The sequence below is a fragment of the Podarcis melisellensis genome (genome assembly GCF_964234715.1).
Source record: "Podarcis melisellensis genome assembly, chromosome: 13".
NCBI lineage: Eukaryota > Metazoa > Chordata > Lepidosauria > Squamata > Lacertidae > Podarcis > Podarcis melisellensis.
The window spans coordinates 25,988,878-26,005,199 of NC_138545.1; the positions used below are offsets into that span (position 1 = coordinate 25,988,878).

A 16,322-nucleotide genomic window follows, 5' to 3' on the forward strand; every position below is an offset into this window, starting at 1 on the left:
ATCTAGCTTCATTGGATATCCACAAGTTCTAGATTCCTAAGAGAAGGAGAAAAACTTTTCTCTATCTACTTTCTCCATGTCATACATAACTGTATAAAGTCCCAAATGCTGCAGCCTAATTCCATAGCACTGGGGAAGCATCACAAAACAAACAAGACACACAATGTTATATTATTATAACAGAGGTTTCCAGCTTTGTTGAGTCCACAGCTCCGTTGACCAACTGCATTCTTTCTGTGGCACCCCTGTGGGGCTCAGGAGCCAAGCTATGCTACCCTAGTGCTTTCCAAATGCACTCAGTACTTCTGCTCACTAGACCTGCTGGTCGTTTATCTGGCTGAAGGCAACCTATGGACACAAAAGGCTGTTTACTTGGAGTGGACCATTTTAAAAGACATTGCCCCGTTGCCTGATGGAGATCTGAAAATGTGCATCACCCAGTCATCTTGGTGCAACGATGCTCTTGGAGGGGAGATCAGCCTCTGCAGGTGGATAGGTTTCAATGGCAGTGGCACGTGGTGCGTGCTGTAATGCTCTAGGGTGGCCTGGAAAATCTGTCCCCCCTTGATCAGGTTTGAGTTTTCGGACTTCTTTCGCCTAGGTGGGGTTCACCTGTCAGAAAGTGGCAATTAACATTTGATTGGAAGATCTTTATTTGGGCCTTTGGATTGGCCATGGGGGCAGGTTTGGATTGGCAGGTGTCAGACCGTGGTAGGTCCTCCCTTGTGGTGGAAATGGCATTGGTCAGGATCAACACAGTATGGGGGGGGGCGCATAATGGGCCTAAGAGGAGAATTGACCATGGCAAACCGAAGCGTGGGTTCAATATTTGCCTGGTTGAAATCTGCACCCTGGTCCCCCCATGAGAATTTGCTTGCTTGACTTGCACCACGGCAAGGTTCAACACTGGCTGACTTCCGTCGTACAGGTTTGGAACGATCCAAACCCAGAGGATCCATTCCAGCAACCTGAGGCTTGTGAAACGATGAACTGATCCTGGGACCCAATGCCATGCCAACTTTTGCTCTGCCTGCGGCTGTGAAAAACGAATTGGCCTGATTTTATCCCATCACCATTGTACAGTCTGGTTCTTTTGCTGCGCTCATGAGTCACATAGGCAAAAATATCCTAATTAGCAGAATAGCATCCCTTCTTTGGTGTTCTAAAATAAATTAAGCATGTTGGGATTATGGCCAGTGGGGATTTTGAAGAAATAGTGAGCATTAAAAAAATGAAAATATCAGATTAAAAGCTCCCTTCTAGACTAAAGTTAGGCTTAACTCATCAGTTAAACATATTTAAACCAAAATGATATTACATCCTGTTTTAATGAGCAGTGTTTGATCAACAGCATTAGCAAATCCTTCTGCTTGATCAGTTGTTGAATATCAGCCTATATAACAGGTATTTTAGTCAAGGGGTAGAGAGAAAGAGGGGGAGGGGAGTATTTTGATTTTATAAACATTTATGTCGTATCATAGGGCTGATATACGTATGGAATCTCCCGGACATTACTGGAAATTTCCAAAAGATGGTGCTTTGTTCTGGATCTTCAGCAAGTCAATTTTAGGCATATTTTTTGGCATTTTTGTAAAGAAAAGCTTAACAACTTTCGGGTTGTCCTGGTTTTTACTTTTTGAAATATGGCAACCCTAGGTATCATTACAAGTGGAGATGATCCACTATCATCAACTTTCCTTCTACTTTACAAGGAATACAAAGAGGCATTGTTTTGTTTAATTCCCGACTGGGGAGGCTATTTTAAAAACAGTTGAAAATAATATTAACCAATTTGTACTTTAATATCAATTTCTCTCTTTGATAGCTCAGGTCCAATATATGGAACCCAATTAGATAAAGGATATTTAATGTAGAAATTAATTCAATTGCTGATTTCTAGGTTCACTTCACAGGAGACCCATACTTTTACCTGTATAGTTTTACATATAAAATCATTCATCTGTTTGCTTTTTCTAACATTGTAAGCTACCCCACTCTAGGAAAGTTGGTAATAGGTGAACAGAGGTTAACTGTATTGTATTTTTTACAAATGAATGTGATTTGACACGTAAAAGAACTTCAATGTCATAAAACAAACTATTATTCTCAAAAACAGTGTTTTGAAGCCACTTTTCATAATATTGGCTTAATGCTTTCTAAAACATTGAGATGTGATGGACATGCTTAAATTTATTGTGTTTTGCCATTCTGTATGTCTGGCTGTGAAAGATGCAAACATTCCTACCCACAAATGAAATAATCTGTGGAATAATGAGCCCAAAGGACAAGAAATAACAGGTAATAAAGAAAAAGGAGATCAAGAGACAATGCATTTCCCTTTTTCAATTTCAGATCTGCCCTCATGCAGGACATAGGGGAAAATGAGACAGAAGTAACTGAATTTGTTCTCGTGGGATGGTCAGGTCAACCCAAGGCAAGAATGGGATTGATGGTCCTCTTCATTGTATCCTATGCAGTCATCCTTGTTGGAAATGGACTCATTATTGTAGTGGTCATAAATGACTCCCGGTTGCACAGTCCTATGTACTTTTTCCTCTGTAATTTGTCCATCATTGACCTTTGTTTCTCATCGACTGGCATCCCACAATCTATAGTCAACTGTTTAGTGGATAGACCTGTTATGCCTCTTCCGCTGTGCTATTCTCAAATTCTTCTGGGTCTCCTTTTTGGAACGTGTGAATGTTTGCTGCTGGCTGTCATGGCTTATGATCGCTATGTGGCCATTTCCAACCCACTGCGATATACACTCATCATGAACAGGAACATTTGCATCACCTTTGCTGCTATGACATGGACGACTGCCTTCATGGTTACAATAGTTCCCTGTCTTGCGAAGCCAGCACGATTCTGTGGGAACAATGAGGTGGACCATTTAGTATGTGAATTCAAAGCTGTCTTTAAGTTACTCTGCACTGATACGTCTGCGAGCACGCTGGGCATGTATTTTACAAGCATTTTCACACTGATTTTACCCCTAGCTTTCATTTCTTTTTCTTATATGCGCATTCTTATTGCCATCATGAGAATGCACTCAGATTCTGAAGGGGGTAGGATGAAGGCTTTTTCCACATGTGGGTCTCATCTGGTTGTGGTGGTCATGTACTATGGCTCAGGTATGTCTGCATACCTTATCCCTCAAACAAAAGAAACTCATTTAGGTGACAAGATTGTTTATATATTTTACACAGTAGTTACACCTATGTTTAACCCTATGATTTATGCACTCAGGAATCAGGAAGTGATGGGAGCACTAAAGAGACTAATGAGCGGGAAGAAATAATGCAAAAATATGTTATTAGATGTTTCAAATCTAACATTCTGTTGATTTTTCAACTGCAGTCTCAGCTTATGTAAGGGAGTGTTCTATGAAAATCTTGTGTAGATATAAATGTGCACAAGTGCAAATTGCCCATGTGGCATCACAATTTTCTCATAAGTGTTGGAAGGGATGTTGAAAAAGAGGCACCTTTTTTCACTTATGGTGGTACAGCCCACAAGTATTCAAATTCAGGACAATGGTTAGTCAAGAAATGACCAAAATACCCAAATATCCCATTGCAACTTCACTGTAGCTTTGTTTACCAAATCAATGGAACAATCAATAGATAGATTTTTGCCAGGACTTTTTTTCAGCCCGAATTTATTGGAACACAGCTGGCAGCTGCCAGAATCTCAATTGCCCCCAAATGGACAGGACTTGCAACTTTCATTTCGGTATTAAAATGTATTAAATTTAGCATCAGGTGGGGGGGCACTAATAAATTATGTGTTGCCAAGTGCTTGGAGTATCATGAAAAAGTATACTGTTTGGTGGGATTTTATTATTTAAGCAACAAATGCAAATATATAGGACTCCCTCTCCATAGTACAATGTGAAATTGGGCTACCTTAATGGTCTTAATTACTTTAAATCTCTTCCATATATACTGTGCTGCTTTTTTGTATTTTTATATTAATTACGTTCAAGCAGTAGTAAGGGGCACTCATTGTAGTAGAATTTTAAAAAAATGGGAACTCCAACATGCAACCAACATCTTCCAGTAACTAGAATGGAGGTATTTATTTTCAGATTAGGATAATTCAGATTAGGATAATTGTGCCTTTTCCAAAACTAAATATAAGTTTTGGATATTTGAAAACTAATCTGTGAAACTATTGTATTCAATAGAGTTGATGATCAGAAAATAAAATATATTGGTTATTTGGGAATTGTACTGCCTGAACATTCTGAACATGCCACTAGAGAAGGACTCGTGTGTCGAACAACTGATGCCAAGTGAGAACTGTGCCCTTACAAAGCACCGTGTTCCTAGCCTATTCTCTGAGGGAGCTGGGAAATAAAATGACCATGGGTTTTGCATGTAGGGGATACATGAAGCCACCAAGAGTTGAAAAGCAAACCCCTAGCCATGAGGTGATGGAGGAGTGGGAAAAGGTCATTTAAAGTGTTCCCAAGAACCAGTACATATGGTCACCCCAGGAATACACAATGTGGTGAATTACAAACAACTCCCATCCAGCATGGCCAATTCAATGTCTACCTTCCCAAACGCTTCCATTGTTCATTCTATTGCCCACAATAGACCCTGTTGGTTTCTGTGCCCTCACTGATTTATAGCATCTTTTCCCACTTATATATTCTTTGAATATATAAACCCCATTGTTTGAGCTGAATCACTATTTTGTGCCTGTCTGAGGTGGCAAGATCAGCTGGACTATTTAAGGTTTGTAGAAATGACAGGGAGAAGCTGCATGGCACATTATGTAGTATGTTATGAGATGTGTGGTGCCATCTGATGAAAGGGGAGTTGGAGGGAATATATGGCTGTGCTGCAGTTTTGCAATTGTATTGCATTGCTTAATTGTAGAATCACACAAATAGAAAGAGAACATTGGTTTGCAACTATGGCATTGCACTTACAGAAAAAAATCATTTATATCAATTTGAAATAAGAAGCAAATTCACGCTTCTCTGTATCCTAACATATATAACACACCAGGTGAATGCAATTCTGCTATTTATACACTGCTTAACCAACAATGTTTCTAAGTGGTATACATAAAGATTACAAAAAAGGGCACAACATCCATTAAGATTAATCATAAAACAAAAGTACCATAATAAGTGGTATAGAGATAGGGTGAAATTCTATACTTTTCTCACTGTAAAGGGAACCGAATTCATATTTTCTGAAACAATATGCAAACTGGAACACTGTTACTCCTTCTGAAGTGGGTAGGATGAAGGCTTTTTCTACCTGTGGTTGTCATTTGCCTTTGGCGGTCATGCACTATGGCTCAAGTAAGACTGCATGCCTTATCCCTCAAACTGAATAAGCTATTTAGGTACTACATTGTTTATATATGTTACACGGTAGTCACACTCATGTTTTCTAGTGATCCTTCCAAATTTGCACTTCTCCAAATTTTGAACTGCAGTTCTGCAGCAAAAAAAAAAAATGTCCACAAGAAAGCATATATTTTGGGGAAGTGTGTATACACACAAAAATAACACACAAAAATATATTGGGGAAAATCACTTGCAAAAATGTGTATATTAGGATAAATAAACACAAAAAATGCAGACAATCTTTCATTAGGTAATTTTTAAATATAAAAGAGCTTCCAATATGTGCATTGGATTCATGTATTCTCGGTACTTTTTTCTGGCGGGATGCAGGGGTATGCATACCCTTAAACATTTTGTGGAGTTTTGTCCATTTACTGTATTTATTTTTCCCAGCTTGAACTACAAAATTGTGGTTCTCTTGAGTCAAAATGAGAGTACCCATATATATATATATATATATATATATGCAGGTTTTGGTGTCCTCGGGTGTCTTCCCGTGTAAAAGTTGGGGTGTCTAGGCGACGTTTCGACGAGGTCTCACTCGTCATCTTCAGGCTTCTTTTAGAAGCCGAAAGCACCAGCCTGAAGATGACGAGTGAGACCTCGTCGAAACGTCGCCTAGACACCCCAACTTTTACACGGGAAGACACCCGAGGACACCAAAACCTGCATTCCTGTACCCGTGAAAATCTACGAAAGCATATATATATATATATATATATATATATATGGGGGAAAAACACTGTGTATACTCATGTATTAAAGTATAGGCAAATTAACAGAACAACATTCAGTCCCTGATTCTAAAACAAATGAGGCATTTGGGATTATGGCCGTTGGGAATTATGAAGAAATTGCAAGTGTTAAAAAAAAAAAAATCAGATTAATAATTCTCTTCTAGACTTGAGATCTACACCCAACACTATTTGAATTATTTCCTAGGAACTTTCCAAAATGATTTCCCACACCCTTTTAATAAATCAGCACCGTTAATAAATCCTTCCACTTTATTAGATGCTGCATTTCAGTACAGAAATTTGAATCAAAGGGGAGAGAGAAGAAGACGGAGAGGAACTATTTAGAATTTATTACTATTCATGTTGCTAGATTTTATTCTGTCCTCATCACCCTACTCACATACTTGTGATATCAGTGCAATCTGGAAGATAAATCACTAACTGGGGGACGATTCACTTTCAAAAACTTATACTTCTTCTTTTCAAGGAATACAAAGAGGCAAGTCCTTTGTTTAATTTTCTTATTGCTATATTGAGATATTATTCACATTTTTTTAAAAAAGAAAAAAATACTAATTAACAGATTTGTACATTTATGTCAATCTTTATGATTAAATACTATATAATATTGATGCCTACATTTAATAATTGAAATCCAAAATATATGTGTACAATCAAGAAAGCCATATTCCCAATGTGTAGAAATCAATTCCGTTGCTAAATTCTTGAATGATTTTAAAAGGACTTCAGCGTATCATTCAATGGATTGTGCCTGTTGTGTCTAATTGAATCTCTCAGCCTCTATATCATCACAGTCAAAATGGAGTCGCAAACATCATTTAAAAGCTTTTTTAATTTTTAATTCTTTATCCATCACATTCTTCCAATGAGCTTAGGGTGGAATATATGGTAGCCACCTACACACTATCCTTCCAACAACCTTGTAAATAATGTTAAGTCAAGAAATTTTTGTTGTGCTTTCAGTCCAGACTAGTCCCCTGCATCTGTTATTTATACTGGAAGTAAAGCTTCCACTGGTGAGAATGGTACTCAACACCCAGTGTATAGAGCAGGTGTGGTATGCGTGTGGCAGGTAGAAACCAGATTGAGATTGTAGCAGGAGACTAACAAAAGATTTTCCTACTGCCTCCAAAGTATAGCCTTCACATGAATTAACACATTTAAAAAAATCAAACAATTATCAGTTGTGGGAATGATGCCACGTTTAGTTTATCCTTAAGCACTGTGACTGAAAGGATTGGAATTTTTCATTCCCTCACTGAAGTCCATCTTCTATACTAGCAATAGCTAACATGGTGCCTTCCATATATCTATTCATTTTACTTATTTCATAAAATTTATATACTGCTTGATCATAGAAGACATCAAAGTGGTTGCTGAAAGATTGGTGCTGTTGGACTACAGCCCCCATCATCCATAGTCAGCATGTCAAATGCTGAAAGATAACGGGAGCTGTAGTCAAATATAATCTGGAGGTCACTACATTGATATTCCCTGAATTATTCAAAAATGGATCTATTTTTAAAAAGTTATATTTGGAATGATTTCCAATATAATCAACATGTATTCATTTGATAAAATGTTGCCCACGGATATACCTAAAGTGAAAAGAAAAGAATGAAATGAATTGTTTCCACTTTGATTAAAAACTGACAGAAGCATTGTATTTTTGTCCATTTTCTAAATTTATTAATCTATTTGCTTCCTCTAACATTATTGAAGGCTACCCTGCTCTGGGATGGTAAGTAATAGATTGAGGAATAATTACTGGGTAACATTTTTAAAAACATTTTTTTAAAATTTTTTGTATCTCCCTCATGCTCTCTAACCATAAAACCAAACATTGACAATCACTTCTTAATGCATACCTTTACATATAGGCACAATACTATGTGTGATAATGAAAACTCATAGGACAATAAATAAACGGTAAGAAAAAGAAAGGAGATCAAGAGATCATGCATCTCCGTTTCTTCTGTTTCAGGTCTACACCCATGCAAGACGTAGGGGAAAATGAGACGGAAGTAACAGAATTTATCCTTGTGGGGTGGTCAGATCGACCCAAGGCAAGAATGGGATTGATGGTCCTCTTCATTGTATCCTATGCAGTCATCCTTGTTGGAAATGGACTCATTATTGTGGTGGTCGTAACTGACTCCCGGTTGCACAGTCCTATGTACTTTTTCCTCTGTAATTTGTCCATCATTGACCTTTGTTTCTCATCGACTGGCATCCCACAATCCATAGTCAACTGTTTAGTGGATAGACCTGTTATGTCCCTTCCACTGTGCTATTCTCAAATTCTTCTGGGTCTCCTTTTTGGAACATGTGAATGTTTGCTGCTGGCTGTCATGGCTTATGATCGCTATGTGGCCATTTCCAACCCACTGCGATATACGCTCATCATGAACAGGAATATTTGTATCACCTTTGCTGCTATGACATGGACGACTGCCTTCATGGTTACAATAGTTCCCTGTCTTGCAAAGCCAGCACGATTCTGTGGGAACAATGAGGTGGACCATTTAGTATGTGAATTCAAAGCTGTCTTTAAGTTACTCTGCACTGATACCTCTGCTGATACATTGGGCATGTTTTTTACAAGCACATTCACGCTTGTTTTCCCTCTGATTTTCATTGTTTTTTCTTATATGCGCATTCTTGTCGCCATCATGAGAATGCACTCAGATTCTGAAGGGGGTAGGATGAAGGCTTTTTCCACATGTGGGTCTCATTTGGCTGTGGTGGTCATGTACTATGGCTCATGTATGGCCTCCTACCTCACCCCCCAGAGTAAAGAAACCCATTTAGGTGACAAAATAATTTTTGTATTTTACGCAATAGCCACCCCCATGTTTAATCCTCTGATTTATACACTCCGGAATCAGGAAGTAATGGGGTCATTGAAGAGACTGGTGAGTGGAAAAAAGTAATACAGAAGTATGTTATTACAGTAGATGCTTTTAGTCCACTGATATATATTGGTGTTTTCCTATATATAAACTGTTATATTCATACTCCAATCCAATCTTATTTAAAAAATAAAAAATTAACTTGATTTGGTAGTTTACAGTATTTAAAATAAATAGGAATATGTCCGAATTTAACTCTGATTCTCAACAAATTGTGTATATGTGTGCTCATGTACATAAAGTGTTTATTTAAAAATTAAAATTAAAATGTAAGATTTCAGACTACTTCTGTCCATATGCATTGATCATCACAAAATAAAATAAATTGGTTGTTCAGGAGCTATACTGCCTGTACAGTCTGGCTCTGGAATTAGACAGACACTCAAGTGCCCAGTTCCTGATGCTAGGCTATTCCTAGTCTAGCCTCTGTGGCAGATAGGACAGAAACTATTGGCATACCCCATTAAAAGATCCTTATGTCCCCCTGAAGATCTCAAAACCCAAGCAGGTTTGTATGTGAGAAGAAGGTCTTTCAGATAGCTTGGACCTAAACCACATAGGGATTTATACATCATAAAACTAGTGCTTTGAATTGTGCAGGAAACAGGCTGGAAGCCAGCCTCTATTGTTTTACCAAGAGAGTTGTATTCTACCTATTACCAGCCCCAGTCAACCATCTGGCTGCAGGTCTTTGACCCAGATGAAGTTTCTAAGTCGTTTTCAAAGACAGCCCACATCATGCATTACAGTAATCCGAACAGGATGTAACTAAGGAATATATCACAGCGGCCAAATCAGATATATAAAGGAATGGGTGAAGCTGGCAACAGGTTCATTACTTCCAAAAGCTGTCCGAAAGCACTCCTGGCCGCTGAAGAGACCTGGGCATTTAGGCTGCAAACTTCTATCTTCAGAGGGAATGTTACTCCATCTAGGACTGGCAGAATTAGGTGAAAGCGTAACTAAAACGCCTATGTTCATGAAAACAACACACAAAAATGCATTGCAACTCAGAAAATTGCTTGCAATATTAATCAAAACTGCACACAAAATGTTTATCTTTGGAGATGTGAAGTAATGTGATGAATTTTAATGAGGAAAGTTTTTTCCCCATGCAAAGTACAGTACTGCAGAAATGTGGAGACCATAATTCTGCATACTTTCCAAGTGTCCCTATTTTCCAGGGACATATTGTTACATGGACAAAGTTTATATAATTCTTACTGCAGTTCCTCTTGAAGCAAACTGTTGCAGACTACAGACTCTGGGCCTTTTAGGTAATTCCTGACTCCCTCTCTCTCCTCTACCCCAGCTTACTCTCTCAGTTGTGAAATCTTGATCACAACTCTGTGACATTTAAATGGGCCAATCTATTGTATTACTATAGCCATCTAACTGAGAGCATCAATGGGGTCTGATGTACTTGTCAAGAGACTTATTTCAGATTTTGGATACCAAAGGAGGCATGTGTTCTGTGCCCACCTTGTGCACATCTGAGAGTGAGGGAGATATGGGGAAGAGCCAAGGAAAGGATACTTCAGAAAAGGAGGGGAGGCTCCTTCAAAAAGTGCTTTTGCCAAGAACTTCTAGACAGTCTTAAAACTACAGATAAATCTGAAGCAGCCTCTCCCCTCTTTAAACAAGGGGGCAGATGGCAACAGAGTTGTGACTTTTTTGGTCATGGACCACTTGTGATAGCTCCACATCTCTCATGTGGAGATAAATGGTCTGGGGATAAATGATAATGTCAAATTGCCAATGGTAAGCAAGCCTAGGACTGATCACTGCCCAAATGGAAGTCAGCCTTGAAAACTCATAAAGATCCATGGTTGAAGAAAGCTGGGACACAAAAATGCTAAACCAATGTACTAAATAATGTTGATGTATAAATATACTAATAATAATACTGGCAAGGATGCTACATAAATTCCGCTGGAGGAATGATCTGAAATCAACATGGCATTTCACATTGACTGATATTTAACAATTATTTTACCTTCAAGTTGGTTTTTGCAATGTTATTTACTGCGGTCATAAGTTTTAGTTATGGAGTAACTTCAGAAAGTAATGAGACATTTGGGAATGCACCCAATGGGAAGACAAAAAGCAGAGTACTAAAATAAAATCTAGCCCATTGTTTCCTATATAAAAACTCCCATTGAAAATTAGTTACATCTCTATTAATTTACTCAGGCGCCATCTGTGTGGTTTGCTTGGCACTTAAAAAATAATAATAATCCTGATTCTCCAGTGCTAATTCTAAGAGTGCTCAAACTATTAGTGCATTAAAAGGTAATGTAAATTGTATTTGTATTAATGAATAGGACTATTTCAAACCAGGATTTCTACCAAGTTATTTCTTTTCTAGTTTTGCTTACAGTTTTCTTTTTTAAAACAACAACACCACAGTTTTAACCAATTTGATGCAACTAGTTAATACATAAAGTATGGATAGTACTATTAAAATAGATAATATAAAGAAGTAGAATTTCTTCAATGGCTTTTGATTTGAAGGAGTTTTAAGAAGGCAATGAATTTTCTTACACATTTTATTCTTTATAATAATTATACATCATAATACATGTTTTATGCATTTATATCAATTTTGTTCCATATATAATGTGCAAAATACTATTCTCTCCCTCACTCTCCTAGAAACAACAGTAACTAGTCATTAGTATTATAATAAAATTATTGATGTTTCCATTGGCTGTGTAATTTTCTTACTAGGGGGCTGCAACCACTGGTAGTCACAGTCTAAGTACTAAAAGACCAGTTAAAATTAATAGAAATGGCTATGCAAGGTTTGCTCATTTCTGTTTTTCTGACTGTATGGGGAAGGGAGAAATGAAAATGTTGTGGATAAAATGTTCACCATGTTATTTCCTTGTTCTGTTTCGCAAGACATATATTTGCATCATAAATTTTCCTCAAAAGTTTACATTGTGGAAAGGAAACATGTGTCCTTTTACCCTCTAAATGGCCACCCATGAAATAATAATAATCTAATAATAATAATCAGACATTCCAAATCTCTATATTTTCCAAGGACAGTCCTGGATTTACAGAAGGCATCCTAGTTTTTAATTTGGTCCCAGAATGTCCCACTTTTCCTTAGGGCATCCCTATTTCATTGGAGAAATGTTGGAGGGTATGGAGTTATGGGACCCCTGAGCCAATGTGATAAGTAACTGTACAGACTTTAGGAGAAATCTGAAGGCAGCCTTGTGTAGGGAAGTTTTTTTAACGCTTAAAGTTTTATTAAGTTTACATATATACTGGAAGTTGCCCAGAGTGGCTTGGTCAACACAGTCAGTTGTGCAGAGTAGAATTCTTCTTCTTCTTCTTCTTCTTCTTCTTCTTCTTCTTCTTCTTCTTCTTCTTCTTCTTCTTCTTCTTCTTCTTGACTAGGACAGCCCTATTTTAATCAGAGAAATGGAGAGCATGATAATTTAAGAAAGTTCAGTGGTTGGAGTCTCTTACTTGAGTATAAGAGACATTTACTGAGGCAAAGTAGAGGTATAGGCTCAGCAATAGGCAGTGAGTCACAGAAGCCTTTGCACTCTATCCAGGTGACAGGAAAGGTGAGAGTAGGTAGCCTAGAAAGAATAGTTCAGCCCTGCAGAGTCCAAGAGTTCAGAACTGAAAAGAAGCAACCGAGTTGTCACAACAGGTCGGGCTAGATGAGCTTGGTGGCAAACTCTTTTGAGTGTGCAGACCCTTGCTGTGTCAGGGGAGGGGTACGTCCATAGACTAGTTCCTGCACACACACTCACACTCCTCTCTATCATCTGTCTAGGCAAGCAAGAGACTTCAAATGCATATTTCAGCCATGCAAATGTACTTAAGGGTTCAAAACAGAGTTGCTGAGTGTTGCAGCCTAGCAAGAAAAGAAAGGCCGGGGGGGGGGGACAGAGACCCAGAGGGTTGCATTCAACTCCTGGATCTGAGGGTCCCCAACCCTGCCATAGAAGGGGGTGTGCAAAGAAGGAAACATATTTCTTTCCATACTCTTCTATGTTTCTTCATGCCAAGAGTCTAGTAATCAACTCCTTAATTTGTGAATGGCATTGTTTAGTTTCCAAACTGATAGTCACTCATCTACCTGAATTCACTATTACAGAGAATTCTGGCCCTTGAAAGTTATGGACCAAAATCATATTCATAGTATTATGTAGAAGGATTACTCTGTTTCTAAAGATGCAAAATAGGAGAAATTAATGGAAAATTCCATTGGAAAAGGCACTACCTTCCTTTCCCTCAATAAAATAAAAAGTAATATATAAATACATTAGTGCTTTTATATTTTTGCTCTTTTTATATGTTTTTATCATTCAGATTTACTGTTTTTATGTTATCCTTTTTAATACTTAGGGATTAAACAAAATTACGTTGCTGAGAGATGATGATAAATAAATGAATAAAATAATTAACTCAACCATAACAATTCTAGACACAAAATAACATTGTAAATATTCCCTGGGATCTCCACATCTCAGGCATTTTGTGTCAGCCCACATTAATACATTCATCTGAGATTTAGATGTTTTTTATGCTCACAAATTTTCCTATATGGTTACATTTAATCTCACAGTCTGATGCCTTATTGCTTCATCTTCTGTTACATAAACTAGGCATCTGAAAAAATGGATATGCCCAGTAAATAAATTTGTTCAACTGTATTCTAATCTATTTCAAAACTATTTAAACATCATTATTTATCTCTCCCCGTCCCCATCTTATCAGCCTTTATGCAGGAAGTAGGAGAAAATGAGACCGCAGTGACTGAATTTGTTCTCATTGGATGGTCGGGCCGCCCCAAGGCAAGGATGGCTTTAATGGTGTTCATGATAATTGCATATTTGATTACAGTTGTTGGAAATGGACTCATTGTGGTGGTGGTCATAGCTGATCCCCGGCTCCACAACCCCATGTATTTTTTCCTGTGCAATTTGTCCCTCCTTGATCTGTGCATGTCATCATCTGGAGTCCCCCAGTCTATAGCCAACTGCATGGTGGACAGACCTGTCATATCTTTTCCTTTATGCCTCACCCAACTCTACACTGGCCTTTTCTTTGGCACAACCGAATGCTTCCTTCTGGCTGTCATGGCTTATGATCGATTCATTGCCATCTCCAACCCACTGCGCTACATGCTCATAATGAACAATACAGTTTGCACCGTCTTGGCTTCTGTGACTTGGTTTAGTGCCTTTATGCTAACAGTAGTCCCCTGCCTTGCAAAGCCAGCTAGATTCTGTGGAAACAATGAGGTGGACCATTTATCATGTGAATTTAAAGCTGTTTTCAAACTCATTTGTACAGATACCTCTATGAGCCAAATAAGCATATTCTTCACTAGCACTGTGACACTGGTTCTACCCCTTGGCTTCATCCTTTTTTCATACATGCGTATCCTTGCAGCTATCCTGAGGATGAAATCAGGAGGCAGGATAAAGGCATTTTCCACCTGTGGGTCCCACCTGGCTGTGGTTTGCATGTTCTATGGCACATGCATATTTACATACCTCCTCCCTCAAAATAAGAACACGCGTTTAGTTGACAAAATAATTTCTGCATTTTATGGAGTGCTGACGCCTATGTTTAATCCTTTAATTTATACACTCAGAAACCAGGAAGTGTTGGGAGCATTGAAGAAGCTTCTGTTTACAAAAAGCTTATAGGTAACTAATTACACCTTTAAAATAACTTATTTTGTGTGTAGATGTCTTATCTGTAACTGAAATCTGTTATCTGAAAACTGTTGTGTCTGTTGTACATACCAATTTCCAGTCTAGAAATTTAAAATGGTTCTTTTAAATAGTATCTCTATGTAGAACACTAACTGTGGTAGGAAATGAAATGTTCATCTTAATTTCTACTCACATTGTCATTTGGGGCTGAGGCAACTCTTAAACATGCAAATCTTCCACAACATTTGCAGCTGGAAGTGGTGAAGTGCCAGTTAAACCTGTTAAATGTGTGAACTGGTTATTGTTGTTGTTGTTTAGTCGTTTAGTCGTGTCCGACTCTTCGTGACCCCATGGACCAGAGCACGCCAGGCACTCCTGTCTTCCACTGCCTCCCGCAGTTTGGTCAGACTCATGTTGGTAGCTTCGAGAACACTGTCCAACCATCTCGTCCTCTGCCGTCCCATTCTCCTTGTGCCCTCCATCTTTCCCAGCATCAGGGTCTTTTCCAGGGAGTCTTCTCTTCTCATGAGGTGGCCAAAGTATTGGAGCCTCAGCTTCACGATCTGTCCTTCCAGTGAGCACTCAGGGCTGATTTCCTTAAGAATGGATACGTTTGATCTTCTTGCAGTCCATGGGACTCTCAAGAGTCTCCTCCAGCACCATAATTCAAAAGCATCAAATTCTTTGGCAATCAGCCTTCTTTATGGTCCAGCTCTCACTTCCATACATCACTACTGGGAAAACCATCTATACGGACCTTTGTTGGTAAGGTGATGTCTCTGCTTTTTAAGATGCTGAAACTGGTTATTAGAACTGAACTGGTTATTAGAACCCCTGAATATTCAGTCACTTCAATAGTTTGCATTGATTGGTTTATAACATATATTTGTAATATGTGATTCAGTATGTTTTAATTTGCTCTGCTCCACTTAGAGATGTTGAATATATTAATTGGTATAGAAATAATAATTATATAATAATTATATTATACGCAGCCATCTGACTGAAACTGTGTGCAACAATATTTTCATTTTACCAAGCTGGTGCACCATTCCTGACAATAGATGTCATTGCCCAATATTCTATTATAACAATATTATAAAATATATGGTTTCAGAGCATTACAGTAGTAGTACAGGAAGTTCATAGCCTTTCCTTGCTTCAAAAATGGGGATGTCAGAAATGCACCTCTTGAAACCGAAGTTGCATTTTAGCAACAGAGAGAGGCTTTTAACTTAGGACTTCTCCTCCTTGTATACTAGTGGGTTTATTCTAATGGAAAGGATCATGACAATATTTCTATCAATAACCTAAGAATTTTCCTCCCCCAGTGTTTGCAAATAGTCTTCTATCTGTATAAGCCTCTTTCAAATTACACACACACACACCCCAATAGCCTAAAATGCCCCACCTTTTACTTTCTAGCTATTCTGGCTTCACCTTTCTGGCTATTCATTATTCTAAAGATGAATTGACTAAGAACATATAAAATTAGTGCTGTGCCAAAATTTTCTCCAGTATCTTAAAAACCATTTAAAAACCATTCATCATCAACTGATGGGGGGGTATTCAAAAACTATCAAAGGCA

General features: G+C 38.1%; 3 protein-coding genes across 3 annotated transcripts; all 3 read left to right on the forward strand.

Annotated features, from left to right (window-relative positions):
• Positions 1 to 2,440: 2,440 nt before the first annotated feature.
• Positions 2,441 to 3,301, forward strand: LOC309355572 (olfactory receptor 13H1-like; the record flags this gene model as incomplete). Its single annotated transcript, XM_081886529.1, has 1 exon — positions 2,441 to 3,301. The coding sequence occupies one exon, from the start codon at positions 2,441 to 2,443 to the stop codon at positions 3,299 to 3,301; it is 861 nt and encodes a 286-aa protein (XP_081742655.1).
• Positions 3,302 to 8,201: 4,900 nt separating this feature from the next.
• Positions 8,202 to 9,062, forward strand: LOC309355571 (olfactory receptor 13H1-like; the record flags this gene model as incomplete). Its single annotated transcript, XM_081886528.1, has 1 exon — positions 8,202 to 9,062. The coding sequence occupies one exon, from the start codon at positions 8,202 to 8,204 to the stop codon at positions 9,060 to 9,062; it is 861 nt and encodes a 286-aa protein (XP_081742654.1).
• Positions 9,063 to 13,792: 4,730 nt separating this feature from the next.
• On the forward strand, positions 13,793 to 14,725 carry LOC309356082 (olfactory receptor 13H1-like; the record flags this gene model as incomplete). The annotated part of the gene is made up of 1 exon (XM_081887262.1): positions 13,793 to 14,725. One exon carries the CDS (start codon positions 13,793 to 13,795, stop codon positions 14,723 to 14,725), a length of 933 nt encoding a protein of 310 aa, XP_081743388.1.
• Between the last annotated feature and the right edge of the window lie 1,597 nt (positions 14,726 to 16,322).